General features: G+C 42.3%; 1 protein-coding gene across 1 annotated transcript in view; it reads right to left on the bottom strand.

Moving 5' to 3' along the window:
* Positions 1–18978, bottom strand: part of MEGF11 (multiple EGF like domains 11) — a 277439-nt gene that overhangs the window by 36528 nt on the left and 221933 nt on the right. Inside the window, exons 17-21 of the mRNA XM_043523817.1 lie at positions 14626–14754; positions 11914–12042; positions 11121–11249; positions 6698–6826; positions 6344–6577 (exon numbers count right to left, since the gene is read on the bottom strand). Coding sequence (XP_043379752.1) covers positions 6344–6577; positions 6698–6826; positions 11121–11249; positions 11914–12042; positions 14626–14754 — 750 coding nt within the window. The remainder of the gene's footprint in view (positions 1–6343; positions 6578–6697; positions 6827–11120; positions 11250–11913; positions 12043–14625; positions 14755–18978) is intronic.

The following is an 18978-nucleotide window of genomic DNA, read 5'->3' on the forward strand; positions in this document are numbered from 1 at the left end:
CGCAAATGGGTAATACCCTTTAGGGAAGATCAGGTCCCAGAAACTGATAAGCATACACTAGTAGATATATCATACATTTCCAGATCAGTTAAATTATCTTGAATTGACCTAAGGATGGTGTGGAGCTCTTTACTATTAACATACAAACGATTACAAATCAGCCACACAAGCAAAATATTTAAGCAACATGTAGTTTTATCTTTTTGAAGATGATCAATAAAAAAATAAAACTATTTTCTGGTAGACAAAGTGCATTATATTTTAAAGATGAAATGCAAAACTTGGAGAATGGCAAGTCTATCACACACTTTCTTCTATAGATTAAACCATCTAACAGTCAGTTTACAAAAATAGTATTTATGAAACATTTAATTACAACCTTTTATTACTATGAGTGTATAATATTAGAAAGAAAGGTCCTGTAAATGTCTGTACCAAAGGGTTAAACATATTTTCTATAGCTGTCTTTGATCAAAAGCTTAAAGGAAGCAGTTCTATACCACTGAAACGCAAACCTCAGTAATTGTATTGGTGAGTTAAAGGCACATTTCTGTATTTCTTTTGTTAATTAAGAACACACTTATTCATTGTACAAAACATTTTACCAAGAGTAGCATGGTATTGATATTGGCAATTCTCCTGTAAACACCAATCCAGATTTTTTTTTTCAGTTTAACAATAAATTGTTGAAATGTGTCTTTGAATAGCAAAGGAAAGGACGATAGGTTAGAAAGGTTAAAAAAGAAACAGCACAAGAGGCCAAGCCCTGTAAAGAGCAAACAGATTAGTTTTACACAACACATGTGCGTATTCATGTGAACATGTACTTTGCTCTGCTGACATCTTGTGGAGATGTAGTTTGCAAAGTATTCAGTTGTTAAGTAAACGTTTTCATCTGTACTGTGCACAGAACAGAAGTGCTAGGGCAGAATATGGAGTAAAGAGGCCACACATGAACCTACACCTTTGACCAGACTTGTTGCTGGATCACCCAGAGCAATTTAGTGAAGAGTTGATGGCAGCAAACATACTTTGACTGCAATACAGAGGTGAATTCTTGCATTAACTGTGATACAAACTTTCAGTTTCAGGTATTTGTGGGACCCTACTGCCAACAAAGTACATCACACCAGAGTACTGTGATTCCAGGCCTGAAGGATTAAAGTTGGTGTACTGTATTCTGGTCACCTCTTACATAGTGTTTTGTGCAGGTTTCTGTATTTAACCTCCTTCAGCTAGGATTTGTGCATCTTTCTTTAACCATAGCACCCCAGTAACTAAACTCTTTTCCCTACGTACTCAGCTACGACAGTGCGAGGGGCTAGGTAAGTATCTAAATATGTAGACAGACAGATCCAGAGTGAATATACAGTATGGACAATGCTGCGCGTTGCAGGGGACAGGGAGACTAGCTGGCCTGCCAGGACCTTGCCATCCTTAGGACTAGAATTCTGTGACATTTACAATCAAATTTAACAGACATGGCCACCACTGTGCAACTGCAAACGAGAACTGCAACTAGAACATAAACGTGGTAGCCATTATGTGCTCATCAGAAATACAGGAGTTCACACACAGCCTTGAACCTGCTTTATTGAGAGACTGAATGTTCCCCAGGATATTTGGGTTCCCCCTCTCTTCTAAAACACAGAGGATCTTTAGCTTTCACCAAGACAGCCTCTACAAAAGATCAGATGGGGCAGTACCTCTGAGAGCGTCACTGAAGTATGTGTCAGTATTGTGTACATTCCAGTTACAGACTTGAATGCATAACCTCCTGGCCTAGAAGTGAATACATCCAGCTGAGTCATACTGACATGTAACCTCACTGGGACAACAGGAGGACACAAGGATCTGCTCAAGCATGTCCCCTGGTAAAATCAGGCCTAAGAATTCCAAGTGAGGCAGTGGCAGCCAGGCACAGAATCTGGTAACAAAAGAGGGAATTTGGAAGCAATGAAATAATTAAAAAACAAACCACACACCAGTGTATTGTTTTCTTCCATTGCTTGGCCAGGATCCCGTGACAGGATCTACAGCAGCAGACTCCTACACCCATGCAGAGACTCACCGGAGCACATGGACTCGGGCTATTTAATTACAGTGTAGACGTTTGGGTTCGGGCTGGAGCCCTGGCTCTAGGACCCTGCGAGGTGGGAAGAGCCCACAGCTCGGGCTCCAGCATGGGCCCAAACCTCTACGTTGCAATTAAACGAGCCCTTTGCCTAAGCCCAAGCCCCAGGAGCCCGAGTCAGCTTGCACAGGCCAGCCACAGGCTTTTTAACTGTAGTGTAGACAGACCCTCACACCCAGTAAAAATAATATGTGACCCCCTCTTATAGCTCTAGTTCTGTGATATGCGGTTTAAAATACTCCGCTGGGAGTGAGTGTAAAGTTCTCATCTTTGGGCATATGTTCTTGCTTTCAAGCTTCAGGGAGAACTTCTGCTTTCAGATCTGTGTGATGCAGCTTAGATCCAATAATTTGCTCTCCCTGCCTGGGATGGCTCTCTCTCCCATCGTTAGCCAGGCAGATCTGAGACCAGAGAGTCTATTTTACTGCCACATTCTTTGTCCACTGATGCAAAATAGTCTAAGGGTTGCCCATGGGGCCCTCTGTTTTTATAATCTCTACTACACAGGAACATGGATTTTTGGCCTCAATCATGTTTGAAAGTCAAAGCTCTAACACCATCTTTCAGAACTAATATAATGTGTGACATTGGACAGGAATTTCATTGTTTACTGTACATCTCTGGGAGCCAGCGAGCCAAAAGGGTGCAGACACAGACTCCGGTCACAGGAGCAGCCCTAGGCCAGAAAAGGAAACTAGTGAAATAATGGTCTTGGCATCACACTTTGTGCACAGCACAGAGGATAACCATGTTGTGGAGCTGACCCACTTAGGGCTTGATCATGCAGTCCTTATTCAGCCAAATTCCCACTAAAGTCATAGAACACCAGGGTTGGAAGGGACCTTAGGAGGTCATCTAGTCCAACCCCCTGCTCAAAGCAAGACCAATCCCCAAATAAATCATCCAGTCCCTGGGCACTGAAGCTGCATACTTCCTAGACAGTGGCAGTGTGGCTACGGCTAGGTAAGAAGCTGCTCCATACAGGTGAGGAGGACGAGAGAGTCACTGTAGGTACCTGGGAGCGGGTGGAAATGCCCTCATCCTATTGGGCCCTCAATTCAGGTACAGAATTCCAGTGTCAGCCTGAGGTGTCTGTGACATGAGTGGTGGCACTGGAGAACCTCAAGGTTCGCTGTTCCCTTCCCATCATACACACCCCAACCCTCCAACCAGCCTGCCAGCCTTCCCTATCTGACGCCCTAGGCCCCTATTTCCTTCTCTGTGCTCCACCTCCTGGCTTTCTGGGCTATAGAAGGAGTAGGCAGCAGAGGCTGCTGAGCATCCCAAACAGGTGAGGGAAGGGGTCAACGTTCAGAGAGCTACAGACAGGCAGAAGATAGCTGGGGGAGGAGTTGACGGGCCCAGTAGTAACTGGGCAGGGAGTTGCATGGAGTCCCCATATGTTACTTCACATCAGGCCCTACGAAAATGAAGGCCAGCTCTGCAGAACTATTTCTGACACCAACAGGAGATTTGCACAAAGAGAGCGGATAGAACAGCCAGGTCAGACAACATGGTAGGTCTTCCTACCAGCACGAGGAGATGGGGGCGGGGAGCACTGTTCTTGTGACCCTAGCGAAAAGGATTGGCTGACCCTGCTCAGTTACAGGTTCCTGCGCAATAACAATTCTATTGTCAAAAAATCATATAAGGAAAAATTCAAACACACCCAAATCCAGACCCAAAACCTAAAAACCCCCAGCTCTAGCTTCCCCCAGACAGGTTGAGATGGACTTGGAAGAACTAAAGTAATTATTATCCAGTGTCTCTCTAGGGAAGCCTAGACAATGACACCGAGCCCCAGTATCTGCTACTTGGAACAACAAAGAGCTGGCAGGTCAACCTGTAACTGGACCACCCTGGAAGAGGGCACGACTGTCACATGTAAAAGGATTTATTTTCTATCTTTGCAGCAGGTCCTGACGGTGTCCCAGACGCTGCAGCATGTGGAAGATGCAGAGCCCATATATTTGTGCAGCAGCCTGGAAGTCACCCATCCCGATGACCCTTTCCCTCTGCATGTGTAGCTGCTCAAGGTTCACCTGACAAGGCCATAATGAGTCCTGGGATGGAAAGTTACAAGTCGGGGGGGATGGAGAATGTGGTCTAAAGAGATTCAGCAGCCTGAGAGAGCAAGGCCTCCTAGGCTAGTCCTGGGCTGCCACAATCTTAATGGCTCTGTCTATGTGGCATGGGCAGAGGAGTGGTCTGTTAGGTGTTCCTTGCAGGGGTGAGAGAGGCAGTGTCCACTCCCAGCACTAGCAGATCTTTTGACTTGATGAAGAACGTCCGACTGGGAGGCCATCAGGTTTAACTGAGGAGTTCTCCGTTTGCAGCAAATCAAAGAGGAAAGGGAACCGGTGCAATTCTCACTCCCCTGGCTGGCTGGACCAGCTCTGCCCAGCAATTCAAAACTACAGCAATATTCCTCCATTTTCCAATGTGCCTCTTACACATACTGGGTGCCATTCATTATAAAACCAAACATATATATTAAGTTGATGAAGCCTTGTAAAGAAATTAAAACCGACCTGAAAGACAACGAACGGCCGAGAGGATCAGAATGTTCCTCTCCACTTAGGCGAGGGTTGGCTGGCTTTGACTTCATTCCTATTGACCATCAGCTCCATGGCTGCAACACTTGTCTTATCGGGGGTTCACAGCTTGGCTCTTCCGATTCTGTTGAAGTGGCAAATTGCATGCCAAACTGCTGGTCTCTGGCCTGATGGTCAGGGGAGCCCTCTTTGGCAACTGTCCCACACTACATTTTACACAAATAGGCAGCTCAGTCAGAGACATGTGTCCATCGTGACTAAAATCCAACAAGAGAGGTAGGGAGAGGGGATCCGAGGATTATTGCTGGCGGATTTTATCTTGTAGCTACCAGGTGAGGAGGGCTAGGTGGACCAGATAAGAGCTCGGACTGAGTGGATGAGAAGCCAAAGTCTGAGATGCTACATATCATCCCGTCTCATCTTTGGGGGTTACACTAGATGACCCTTGTGGTCCCTTCTAACCCCATGATTCTAGGATAGCAAAGCATGCACATGCCATCAGAACCGAAGTCTTGATGCCTTTGTAGAACCCAGCAACTGAACACATCCAAGCTGTGAGTGAGTCTGACCAGCTCAGACTTTGTTGGAAACAGACAGGCCTCCTTCCATGTCCTTCATAGTCAGTTCTGTCCACAAACTGGCAGCAATTCACACCCAAAAGAATTCCTTTCACACAGGGCATGATTTCTTCATGTAGCCATGGTGGCTACCGCAAGTCTGACACAGCAATGAGTAGCAGGACTCCGAGGGCAATGCAGGACTGGTGAAAATACATGTGCTACATCTATCTCCCCCAGTTCCTGAAGCCTCTGTTCACCTCAAGAGCAGGAGCTCCAGCCACTCGGCCATTTAAGGGACAAACCACAGCTAGAGGGCTAATGCTTATAGGGAGCTCCCTACAGGCGGCAGAATACAATCTCCCAGCAGAGAATTCACCATGGAGCATCCTACTCTATATTAGTGAAGGAAGAACCAAGAGGGGGAAAAGGTCACTAAAGAAAAGGTAAATTTCTCCAAAACCTAGCCAAGCCATCAAGAAGAGCTTCCTCCAACTACGGGAGATAAAGAACACAAATGAGCAGGGCTGCCCAGCTACTATTAAAGCTGACTTTACACCATAACAAGAGCTTGGTTTTTCTCTCCCCCATCTTCATCAGCTGGTAAGAGGATGGCAGGCAGGGGCTGCGGAGAAGGTGGTGACACCAACTGGGAGGGGGCAGATCTTCCCTCCCAAAACAGAAGATGCCACTGTCAGATAAAATCCCACAATTAACACAGTCATCCCGTTCCTCACTTTAATAACCTGGATCCTGCAGCTCCTCGCAGGGGAAACTCCTATTGACCTCAGTGGGGAATGCAGTCCACATAAGGGCTGCAGGACTGGGCCCTATATATTAAACACTGCACACATCATGCCATGGTACCAGGCAGTATACTGTAGTTATTTTTTCATATGCTAGCTAGTTGATATCAAGCTGTGTGTTGGGCGTGCCCCCCAATCCCTTAGTGAGTGTAAAAGCTCACAGCATTTGGAGGAAGAGAATAGGTACAATTATTCCTGAAGCAAAGCGCTGCACATTGTACACAACGAACTCATTTTTTCCAAGCGAGAGTAATGTGAATCCCCATTTGATTATCATAAAAAGACCCTTACCAGAAAGTGAGTAATCGGTATTAGTCATCCTCATGGCTGGAGTGTAAGATACACTTGGCATGTCATGCCCCTTCTCCTTCTGTTTCCGTCGATACCACACAAATAGTGCCAGCAAAACCATAATAATTAGAAGGAGAATAATAATTCCAGTGATTGCTCCCACTGAGTGCCTCTCTGATCCGAGAGCGGGGCTAATTTTAGTATAGGGATTTAATTCTTCCATCATAAGAGCCGCTGTTAAAAATAATTCATAACACACTGTAAATTGACTAGCACAAGTCATATTTCAAGGTTTATTTTTTAAGAAAGTACTTTTTTTTTTTTTTTTTTAAAGCACACAGAATTTCACCATACCTTGATCGCACCTGATTCCTTTGAAGCCTGGACTACAGTAGCATGTACCAGTAACATGGTCACATGTAGCATTATTCATGCATTCGCATAGCTGTTTGCAACCATACCCAAATGATCCAGGTGGACACTCTGTAAATTCAAATACAAGGATTGGAGAGAACCTTATTACTTTTATCAAGAAAGGGGGAAATCCAAGCTTGACATCAATGGGGCCAGGATTTCACCCACAGCGTTCAGATTAATATTTTAATCCAGGAGGTAAATATTCTTTATTTATTGTTCACTTGTACAACGCTGCCTGTCTGTATCCACCAATTGTCTCTGGTCTTATATTTAGGATTGTAAGCTCTTTGGGTAGGGTCTGTCTTTTTGTTCTGTGTTTGTACACTCCCCAGCACACTGGGGTCCTGGTGCATGACTAGGACTCCTAGGGGCTATGGTAACACAAACAAATAACAACAACAATAGTCTGGTGTGCTAGTCAGTGGATTTTAATTCTCCTTCTGGAATAGTCTGATAGGATTTTAAGGAAAAGAAATCGATAGGGTTCTACAGAAATGAAAAAATCTCCCTAACAGTTGCATTAAATGCCCACAGAATTTAACAGAGAATGAGGTCCATTCTACAGAATTTCAGAAGATGTTTACAAATTCTAGACATAGGTTATCATTCGCCATTAAATTCTGTAGAACTTTTCCAGAAGAGCTGCAAATGTGATTTTTAATGTATATTTATAAGAACCCAATAGATTTTTACTAAAACACCACATACATTCATAATTACCTCCACTAATACCAAAAGATAAACAGAATAGTGCAGATGGAATTACAAAATTGAGCATCTGAATGGTTTGCTTTGCTCTGCTTATACAATATTAGACTTCCTGTATTTCTATCATAGACAAAATGATTGAATGTCTAACTGGGAAATTTATTCATACAATTACCATGATGGCCTATTACAATAAATCTGTAGGCAGCTTATTATGCTTCTTCAGGCAACATTCAATAACAAATTGAAAGAAAGCCCGTAAACAAGTTCTGGCAACTCCTACTACTTTACAGAGAAGGCACCTTATTGAATACATATACAATTGCTATGTTTCTCTATAATAAATGTCACTGGTTTTAAGATAGGGCTTCCTATATTTTACTATGAACAAGTGGCACAGCATGGTGATACCTTTCCAGTGTCAACCTTAGATAAGTAACATCTTGTAGCCAAACGTTAATATTAAGTATTCAATATTAGCCAGTATCTGCATAATGATTCGTAACACATTTAATAAGTTATACAATTGTTTCTCTCTCTCATTAATGCATGCAAATTCCTAGATGAGAAAAATAAAATTGTTCTAATGAGCGCAGTTTGATATCAATTCAAAGGCTAGGTTCTCAGAATGAGGCACAAATGAGAATGAGGCTGCAGGCCTTGGTGAAGTCCTATGAAAAGGTACAGGGGCTGCAGAGAGGCAGCCCAGAGACAGGCAAAGGCAGCAGGTCCTAACCCCTTGCCAATGGTGAGTGGCCATTACACTGCAGTCTGCCCCAGTGAGCGGGGGCTAGATGATGACTGGCAGTAGCCACTGAGGCAAGGTGGGGTTGGAGGTTCCCCTGGGAGGGGAGACCCAGAGTGGGGGTACTGAAGAGGGCAGAACTGCAGGGTAAGGGGCACCAGGGTCTGAGAGGGACACGGGGCCAGCAGCAGGCAAGACATTGGTCTGCAGAGTGCATGCCGAAGGCTGGAAGGAGCTAATTCCCAGGCGACCAGCAGGAGGCGCCGCGCCGGTGGGTCACACCCATCTTGTCTCTATAATATCAGCTAGGCATACACCAGTATGCAAGCAAAGAAATCATTGGACTAATGTCATGAGGAAGTTGAGCTGGATTTCACCCTATATTTGGAATTCAAATAAGTGTGTGGGAATTCTCTTTTGATTTACTACATTAGACAAGCTGGTAATTATTCAAGTACAACACATGCAGTATCCACTACCCTATTCTTTGTTGTTAGAAGAAGTTGTTTGGGCCTCGGTATTAAATAAACCAGGAAGAAATTGACAGCAATTACAATCTCAACTGCCAGCATCCTTGCAAAGTAATTTAATTCCATTGTTAAACACCACTCACTACTCTAGTTAAATGCACATCCTTCCAAAAATGCCATCCACTTACTTTAGCTACTGGTAAGAAGCTATTGTCCGTCCCTTTGATCTATTTTCACCATAAAAGCTAAACGTTCCTCAGGTTCACACCGATGGCCCAGCAGAAATAACAGCAGCAAAAACAGAATGTAAGGCTCCATGGCTCAGTTAGATTCCATTCTGAGTCGGACTAAGGAGCAAAATCCCCAAAGTGGGCTACTTGGACCTTGGGTCCAGGCACATGGGAGTAAGGGAGGTTACTTCTCTGCTTGCCACCTCCCCAGGTAGGAAGGGGAAGGGAGTGGACAGAGTCGTGTTGCTCCTTCCCACCCAGACCTCAATTGCTGGCCAGCATAACTGAGCAGTCAAGTTCTTGCTAGCAAGAATATGCACCAGGAATAAATTACTAATCCATGGAAGCAAGGAGGAAGCAGGGGAGGACTTGTTACTCAGAGGGCTGTCCTTGAGGCACAATGCCACCTGGGGCTGCTCACACACTACCCCTTGCCCAGGCTTGTGCCTAAAATTAATCTCTAGTCTCTAGCTGCTGTAATACCATATTGGTTATGGAAGTCAGAGGGTGACTAAGATTCCTGCTGCCCAAGCAGGGGCTAGTGCATTGTAGCAGTGATATCCTCAGGTGTGGGGCAGTGACAGGGTGGTTCACAGTGAACACCCCTAAGTGGTAGTAAAGAATTCCCCAAAACTGCAGTGCTAGCAGCTCACTAGAGGGAGATTTTTCAAAGGCATAAAAGGGACCTAGGTGCCCAGCTCCCACGGACTTTCAGTGAGAGTCAGGGGCCTAACTGCCCTGTGTGCCTTTGAAAATTTCTTCCACAGCGTCTAAATCAGAAAAGACTGGTTAAAATGCTTCGATGCAAGGGTGATGGCAGGTGTTATAGAGGGCGATGGGTGCTATAGAAATCCCGAAGGAAGGAAGGCAGGCAGAGATATAAATAGAAATGTCTCTTTTTGACAGGCCTCCTCCTGTTTCTTAAAACTCTTTTGTGTGAATCGGCTGCTTGGGCAGTGAGGCCCTCCTGATGGCTACAGCTGGGATAGCGTCCAATGGTTCAGAGCCAGCTTTGCCAATCAGGTTTTGTCTGGACATCCCATCATTCCCTGGGATGCAAAGACGGTCATTTGTAAGGTTCATAAATGGGACATTTCTGTTTTAACTGCTCTTTGCTCCCCCATGGCTAAGGAGAGCCTGCGTTCTTTGCTTTCCATAGCATGAAATGTGTGGCATGCAAAGCATGTGGCAGTCCATGTAATTCTGAAAGACAAGGGTTATCTAGGAACGACATACACATTCCAAAGGTCAATGAGCACATAACCACTGGGTCTGCAATACCTCACATTTGCATGTACAGCTTCCTGACTGCATGTCTAACGGGCTGATTTGCATGCAAAACTGTGGATGCAGCTGTTGCATGGGGTTTTGAAAATCTGTCACATTATTTTTATTAGTGCTAACAGGATCTCCGCAGCAAATGCTCTTTGTTCTGAGGTGAGATATACAACTTGTTGGGATAACATCGAAGGGATTCAAGGAGGCAAAAATCATTGAACACAAATTTGAGCGCATGCCTGTAGCTTCTTATTAGGAAGGACTGCCCCACCCCACCCCTTTTTCATCCAGCTGTCCGTTTTACACTGAATTCACTGTACTGTTCCACCATCCCACAAACAGGCTGAAATGCCCCAAAGGACCAGGAGCAGTATCAGTTTAATATCTGAAAGACCTGTCTCCAGAAACTGACTCTATCCTGCACTGTCATGAGGACGTATTCCATGAATTCACAGGTCTCTTCCATCTCATGACTTACAAATATTTTAATTTTAAAAAGCATTATATTTGGAAACATCAGATTATTCCATATTTTGCTACTTAGCAAGCATTTTGTCAAGAAATGCATGATTTGTTACTGACTGCCCAGTGCTAAGTTAGAACCCCAAGACAGATAAAGCTCCAGGAAACCTGGCACTGTTAGAACCCAAAGGCAGAGACGCTCCATGAAGCCTGTCATTCTGTATTGATTTCTATTTGGGAGACAAACCTGTGTTCCATTCCTTTAAACCTGACAAACTATAGTAGAAAAGAAAGAGAAGATTAGTGATCAGCTTGAATATTTCCCAGTTTTTCAAAGACATTCATTACAGCAAACCTCTTTCAAGCTGAACTGAGAGCAGTACCAAGTCTATAATTTCTACCAAGATTCTAAAGGGAAAAACACTTCAGGAGAACACCTTGGAAAATGAAGAAACATTGTTGCTTACTTTGCTCACACTGTTTGCCCGTAAATCCAGTTCTGCATGTGCATTGCCCAGTGACGTGGTCACAATCTGCTCCGTTCTGACACTGACAAACATTGGCACAATTTCTTCCATAAAAGGCCGCTGGGCAACCTGTCAAAAATAAGAACAAGGAAAGAATCAGAAATACACAAACTCAGTAACATTAAAAGTACAAAGTGTTTTAAGGTCTACATATTTTTAATAATAATTTTTGTTACTCTAAATGCAGAGAGGAACCTCCAGTCAATGTTCTTGGACAGTGTTTCCCCACATCTTTCAGAATTGCCTCTTCAGTGATTCAAAAGAAAACCTGACCATCTATATAAACTGTACTTTTAAAGCGTAAAAGAAGATGGTTACAGAAAGGAACTATCAGTTATTTGCAAATGAAGGGAGCTTCTTGCATGCCCTCCAAAATTCCACCTTCTCTCTTACAGGAGCCTGCTCAAGGCTTGAAACCTGGCCTTGACAGGTCAAGAAGCCTGCTGTATTTTTGTCTGGACTAGGCCCTAGGTGTCAGGGCATTTAAAGGCCTGGATCTTACTTACAGCCCGTGCAAATATGAAAACAAGTCACAAAACTATGTGGCTTGTACCCTTTCATTATGGATCTTCAATACCCACGGGCCTTTCTTGTGTGTGATAAGATAAAAAGATTTGCAGATGCTAGCATGTGTATACACACACAGTGTTGTAATGCTCAGAACTGACACAAGGTGGCAGCATGTACTCCGGTAGATTCACCGCCAGGTGAACAGGGTCTCTAAAAGCCTTACGCTGAGTACAGTAGAGCCCAGTCCAGCCAGCAGTACATCTACATTCTCCATCATAAGGGCTGCACATTGCTCCGTTGTGGCAGTTGCATGTGTGAACGCAATCTGGTCCCCAAAAACCCGCTGGACAAGCTACAGAGAGAGAGAGAGAGTGCAATTAATAACTTGGACTAATAGGTGATTATTACTGATGGTTGTTAAGTGATCACAACATGCTTGGTGCTGCACAAAGATACAAAGACAGCCTCCTACACACTGCAAAGCTTACTTTCCAATACAGAGATCGCGTGACAACAGCAATGAGCTTCAAACCAAGGAAAACCTGCAAATTTAGGCCCACATGATGCAACCTGATTCATGCTGGTAGACCCTTAGACCTGTGGAGCACCTCAGTGAAATCGGTGGCGCTACATATTGGTACACTGGTCCATCAGCCAGGTCAATTTGTAGGTTCAAGGTTTTTGATCCCTACGGGCAGGGGCACTAGTCTAGAACTTTGGAGCCACTGGTTCAATCCCCTGACCTGCCATAGGCTTCATGTGTGACCATTGGCAAGTCACTTAGTTTCTCCGTGCCTCTGTTTCCTATCTGTGCAATGGGGATAACAGCACTCCCCTACCTCACAGGTGTGTTCTGAGGAGAAACACATTAAAGTTGTGAGGTGCCACAGTGGTCTGAATATCGCAGATGGATAGATGATCCAGACAGCATATTGCTCTAAATATTCTATTCAATCTTATTGCCTCACTGGCTTTATCTGTCGAGTCAATTTAGACAGAGTTTAAAAAACGAAAATAATTTAAATTTTCTCTCTCATATTCTGGCATCCTGCATAACACAACACAGCTATTCACGGTTTACATTTGATTTGCAACCAAGTACTAAAACTACTGACTTAGTCTGTACTACAGAGCAGTACCAAAATGTTGTAAAAAAGTAAAGAACGCAATGTGTAAATTCAAATCCATAACATCCGATTGTTTATGTTGACGAGGATTTTTTTTAGATAAATTAAGGTCTTCAAGTATGCTAATGCTTTTTCAAAACTTAGCATGTTAAGCCTCCTCCTGTAACTGCAGTAAGTCACATAGTTATTAGTACCAGATAAAAAGATCCAACCGGTTAATAACCCTTCAGTATAACACCTGTATTTTTGCTGCCTTTCCAAGAAAAAAACAAGTCCCTTTCCATTGCTTCATACTGAAGACATGAATTTATAAGGCAAGAAATAGTTCACAGGCAAGCTGAACATTCATAGCAGTGGTGAACATTTCCATGCTGCCTGATATGGGAGTGTTGTGGGCGCTCAGTTTGTGAGAGAGGGATACAACGGCTGTGTTAGGATTTGTGGAGTTAGCCATGCTGCCACATATGTTGTACAAAAATCTGTGTGTGCTAGCCAGCCCATGAAATTCCACTGGCATCAGCTTGGAAGGTAAATAAAGACCTGCCTAAGTTGGTGGCCAGGATATACAGGAAAGATGACTTAAACCACAGAAAAGATCACTGAATTCACAAGGTGCAAGTTAGGGGTGGATCTGGTGCAAGGTATTCACACCAGAACCCAGCAGAAGTGCCCATCTGGCTACATTGCCTTTGTGGGAGGAGACTTGCACGCTTCTCCAGCTGCTTTGGAACTGGCTTTGAGATCCAGGAGCCACAACCGTCTCCTTTGCAGCTCCGCCTCTCAGCTGCCCCAAGTAACTCTCGGTGTTTGAGCGGTCTGATCCCATTTCTTTGTGGAAGAGTTCACCTATTGACTTCAATGATTGCAGCAGACAGCCCTAGAACTACACCAACTAGAATGCCAAGTTCATATTGGTAACTTTCACATTTTCTAACCCCGAAGAAACCATCAGGCCCCACTCAGCAAGCAAAAAACCCATTTTTTTCCCCAAGGTTAACAGACGCTAACAGTCATTTCCCGATTACATGGTTAAATATAATGAACAATCCATGGAGTTTACAACCTTTTTTATTTTTTGAGTGACAGCAATATTCTGCCTGTGGTAGACACACAATAAAAGCAAAATTACAGCCATCTGTTTTCATCCGATTCATACTTTATCACACAAAGTTTAATATATTTTATTCTGAATGCTGTCTAATATGCTAGTTGTATCCTGAATATGAAGTAACATTTCAGAATGATAGGATATTGCTTCCCACTGTGATCTGTCTTCAATTAAGGAACATGTTCAGGAAATGACACTTTGGGATCAGCAAATGTCAATTTTCTACCTGGGCAATTTTCAGCAAGAAGCCATGCATCCCTTCAAACCCACATTGCCTTTTACAATTAAATTACATTTAATAGGAATATAACATCTTCTGAATTTCTCAACTGTGTGGGCCTGGTACCTGAAAACATTTATTGGCTAATAATTTCTCATGTAATAGGTGAAAGAAAGTGATTAAAAATGGAATTCAACTAGAAATTAAAAGGGAGCATGGATCTTTCTTTACTGAGAAGAGCTTGTGACCTTGCTATGCAATCATAGGAGCTAGTAACTATCCATGTAAATTCCAAATGCAGATGCTAATTCAAGCCAAAGCTAACAGATTAATTAAAAGAAATAAGCTATAAAGAGAATAAAGCACTGGCTGCTAGAACACTTTAGGGATTTCCCTGGAAATATCATTTTTGTCCTTAACTTTAGAACACTTCAAACTCAAACTTAAAATAAGAGATGTAAAAACCAAAATTTTGCTTACTCTGAGAGCAGTCTTTCCCGATCCACCCCGGAAAACACTGACAGGTTCCATCAATAGGATTGCATGTGCCGTTGTTTGTACACTGACAGACCTCAGCACAGTTCTTCCCATACCTTCCACCGGCACACACTGGAGAAACACAAGGCACAAGTGTTAGGAAATAATATGACTTAATGTCTAGCGATGACTGGTTAAAAGTAATAATGATATTCACCTGTCCTAAAAAGGGTGCAAGTCAAACAGGGACAACTCTTTGAGTAAACCAACCCTAAAAGGAAGAAGCTAACCAAGTCCATTTTGGCTGGCAACATTCTGGATATAAAACATGTTCTTGTAACACAGGCACCTCAAAACCTGTATTTCTGATTGAAAAGGTGGTTACCAGTAACACCTAAGATTACAATAACAAAGAAATTAAAGAAAGGGAGAGGGTAGACCAATCAGCTGCAGGCACCGCAATACCAGAAAGAGCAACAAATTGAAGGAATTCAGAGACATAATTGAGGGATCATAAGGACTGATTTAAGGACTTGGCCAAAGGATGCCTACAGAGGGAAGAAAACTCCAAAGAAGGAATGGGACTGTTGAAGTGGCACAAGGGATTATAACCAGGCATACATCTGTCAAGGACAATCTCAGTATACGTGGTCCTGCTTCAGCATGGGAGGACCTCTTGAAGTCCTTTCTAGCCCTACCTTTATTTGATTCTACAATGATTGGGATTAAATTAAGGAAAGGAATAATTTATGCTAAATATCAGAAAAAAAATGTCCTAATGGTGGGATCTCCTAGCAAAATAGTCTCAAGAAGGCTAGACTTATTCACGTTGAGATCCAGGAATGTGGACTGAATATAGCTGGAAGCTACACTGAGGAGCTAACTGCATCTGTCTGCTCTGCATACTACTGCAAGTTTTCTGTGAATAAATCTTTGGAACACTGAAGAACAACACTGCACATCTTTCGGCAGAGCACTGGACGTTACTGACACCCCAATTATCTGTGCTCTGCCTCCCTGGCCCAAGAATGAGAATGCCATTGATGTGATACATATTATGGGGAATTGAAAACATTTCTTTTTAACCTGGCACTGATGTCTTCAGTGGAAAGGTACACAACCTGTGCATCTGAAGTCATTAATGCATAGAGTATAAGTCTCTCATATTGGGATGCACAGCAGCCTACAAACCAGCAGGGAGTTTGCCTATAATATACAATCTCCCTTTACAAGATCACGAGCTGTACAACTAAGCACATACGTGTGAAGAAATGTCAAATTATTTTCAGGATATAAGAGATGTGACAATAACACTGCATTAAATCCTGCAAATCTCAACATGACAGTAGTGGCTATGCAATAGCCAGTTTCACTTCGCTTGGGGGTCTGATCCCATGAGATCATGAGGAGAGAGAGACAGAACTTGTGCTTCTAAATCCTTTAGGCACTTCTGAAACTCTCCCCTGAGCTTTCCAACTCTCAGCAAAGTCAACGGGAGTTGGGACCCTCAGCACCTTGCAGAATCAGGCCCTAGGAGGATAACAGAAAGGCATGATAAGCCAAGAAAGCCTGAATATTTACACCATGTAAGCCTGGAGAAAGACATCTGCCACAAGGAAGCACAAGTGCTACTGCTGAAAATTCAGGCTTATTTCAGTCAGCATCTATCTATCTAGCTATCTACAAGCGCAGCCATCACTGTAAGCTAAGTTTTACCATTATGATAAAATCATAAAAAATAACCATGTTTATCAATGGATCACAACAAAAGTTTTAGATATGCCTGTATGTGCTTTATTAAAAGAGGTATACTACAATTTAAAACAAAGCAAACTATTCCTATAGGTTCACCTAACGCAGTTTACTCAAGAAGATGGGGAAAAAGCTATGTCTGATTTTTCTCTGCAGTGCAGGCAAAGAAATATAAAAATGAATAGATAGGTATGTCTTTAACCTCTTAGAAAATTATAGAAAATCTTTAACATTAAAATTGATGGAAAGCTTTACTCAGTATTTGTCTTATTCTCCACAATGAATGAATTGTTGGGTTCTTATTAGCTGTGCTCCTTGACAAAAACAGATGTCTTTTCAAAACGAGATAAAACACACAGTCCATCTCTGTGAAGAATGTAACAAACAGAACTGGACTTCTATCCTTGTAAATAACAATGATGTCCAAAAAGGCCCTTCTCTGAATTATTCAACTATTTTACCATTTCAACTATTCTCGCTTTCTTATATGCATTCACTGCAGATGACCTCAATCTATTCTGAATGTGAATCAGTTGCAGATTGAAATCCTGAGCTGTGATTCATTTGCTCTTATACAGTATACCATCCTCTACCCTTACTACACAGAAACCTAAGAATGGTGAAGAGGACAATAGCGTATAGTCTAGCTACAGACTTATCTCCAAGAAGGATAAAGCTGACTTTCAAATTATGTACCAAACAGAATAGTCCTCTAAATGAAAAGAGATAAAACTACACGGAACAAAGAAGAAGAAAAAAGTTAGAAAAACCAGCAAGCCACAGAAAGAACTAAAAGGCTCTGTCAACCTGTGTTCTGTCCCAATATTCCATTCCCTGCTCTATTCCTAGTACTTCAATTCAATATTTTTATTGCATCTTTAAGATGGAAATAGATAGCACCACTTAAATGAGAGCTGAATTTTTTTAAATTAAATAAGTTCTCAAAAAGCTGACTTAAAAATGTAGTTGATTTATTCTGCAATATGGAACACTAATGCCTGAGAATAGATTTGTGATACTAATTCTGACGCTGACACAGGCAACGGACTAGCCATCACACAGGTGAAACTTCAGGTTACAGGAGACAGAGGCTAGCGATGGGGTTGTGAGAGCATCTGCTTGTCTTTCCTCCAGCTCAGACACTAGTATGATGTGCTAGAAGATGTTAACGGAGAAAGAGTAGAAGAACTATTTTGCAAACATGGTTGCTCTTCTTAGGCTTGGAAACCTGGTTATGATCTAATATGACAACTCTCCTTTCCCGTGCTTAGCACCAAACAAACATTTATTATTAGCTTCAAGATATTTTTAAACACAGCTCTGAAATAAGGACTACTAATGCTTCTATATGCAAGTATTGTGCGGGTAGAACAACCCTGATGGTGATGTTAATTAGTCATAAAAGCTCTGAAGTGGGACTAAGAGTCCCACTGAGATGTCAGGTGTGTTCTGGCAGCCGTAATGTATCATCAATCCAATTTGCTACATGATGATGAAAAATATTTATAAAAACAGCTGCTCAGTTGCTTGCTGCTTAGAATTCTAAGCAAAAACTGTGTCAATACATGGAACTTCTGATGTTACAGAGTATACTGTAGGTATATGCTACCATGGAAAAATGCTCTGATAGCTGGAAAAGGGTCAATGCAGAGTGATAATATGTGATAAATATCATTCTTCTTTTTAGAAATATAAAGTTACATGATAACTCATTAGGACAAACTGCAACACAACTGGATTTTAATTGGGACATTAATATTTTAAAGTGATTCTGCTGGATAGGTCAACATTTCAAAGTAAATCCAGAAGTACTCAACAGCTCAGCAAAAATAAAATAGAGTTTTCTTAACCAGCTAATTAGCCCAGCTCTACACTTTGAAATTTGGCTAACTTTTCACAAAAAACAGACTAATTCACTGAAGTATGTTTATTCTAATACATTAGCTGGCACGCTGGTTAGCTGAATACAGAGCATAGGGAAAAGAAAACAGTTATATTTAATCTGTGTGTAATATTTTGCATAAGTAATGTCTGTAATTTGTAACTCACTGAAAGGTAATTAAAGTGTTAGTTCAATTTTTTACAAGGCCTGCAACTGTAACCAGAGCAGTAGCCATTAAGAGTAATCTCTATTAAATCTATATGTAGAAAATACTCATAGAAGCAGGCAATAAACCAAGTCCAGCACAATATGGCAGTGACTTTGCAGGTGGTGTAGGATACAACTAAGAAATTGAGGCCAACATTTTCAAACATCGGTGCCTAAATTAGGCAGCTAAATAAGAGTGGCTGGATTTGTAAAGGTGCTCAGAGGTTGACTTTAATGGGAGCTGGGGTCACTCTGCACTCTGAAAAATCAAGCCACTTTTATTTAAGTGCCTCTGGAACAAATTTCCTGCCTCCCTTACTTGTGTTCAGTAATACCTGATTTCAATGCCACCATTCACGGAGCCAGGTGCTGTTCACTGCGAAGAAGGGTCGCGTGAATCATCTGGCCCTATATTTAGATTTAAGAACCCAATTTTCAGTACGTTGGTCTTTATATTAACTGATGTGTGCCTCTTACGTTTAAAAAGTGTACTAGAAAGTGTCATCATATACTTT

Source organism: Chelonia mydas, chromosome 10 (assembly GCF_015237465.2).
Source record: "Chelonia mydas isolate rCheMyd1 chromosome 10, rCheMyd1.pri.v2, whole genome shotgun sequence".
Classification (NCBI taxonomy): Eukaryota; Metazoa; Chordata; order Testudines; family Cheloniidae; genus Chelonia; species Chelonia mydas.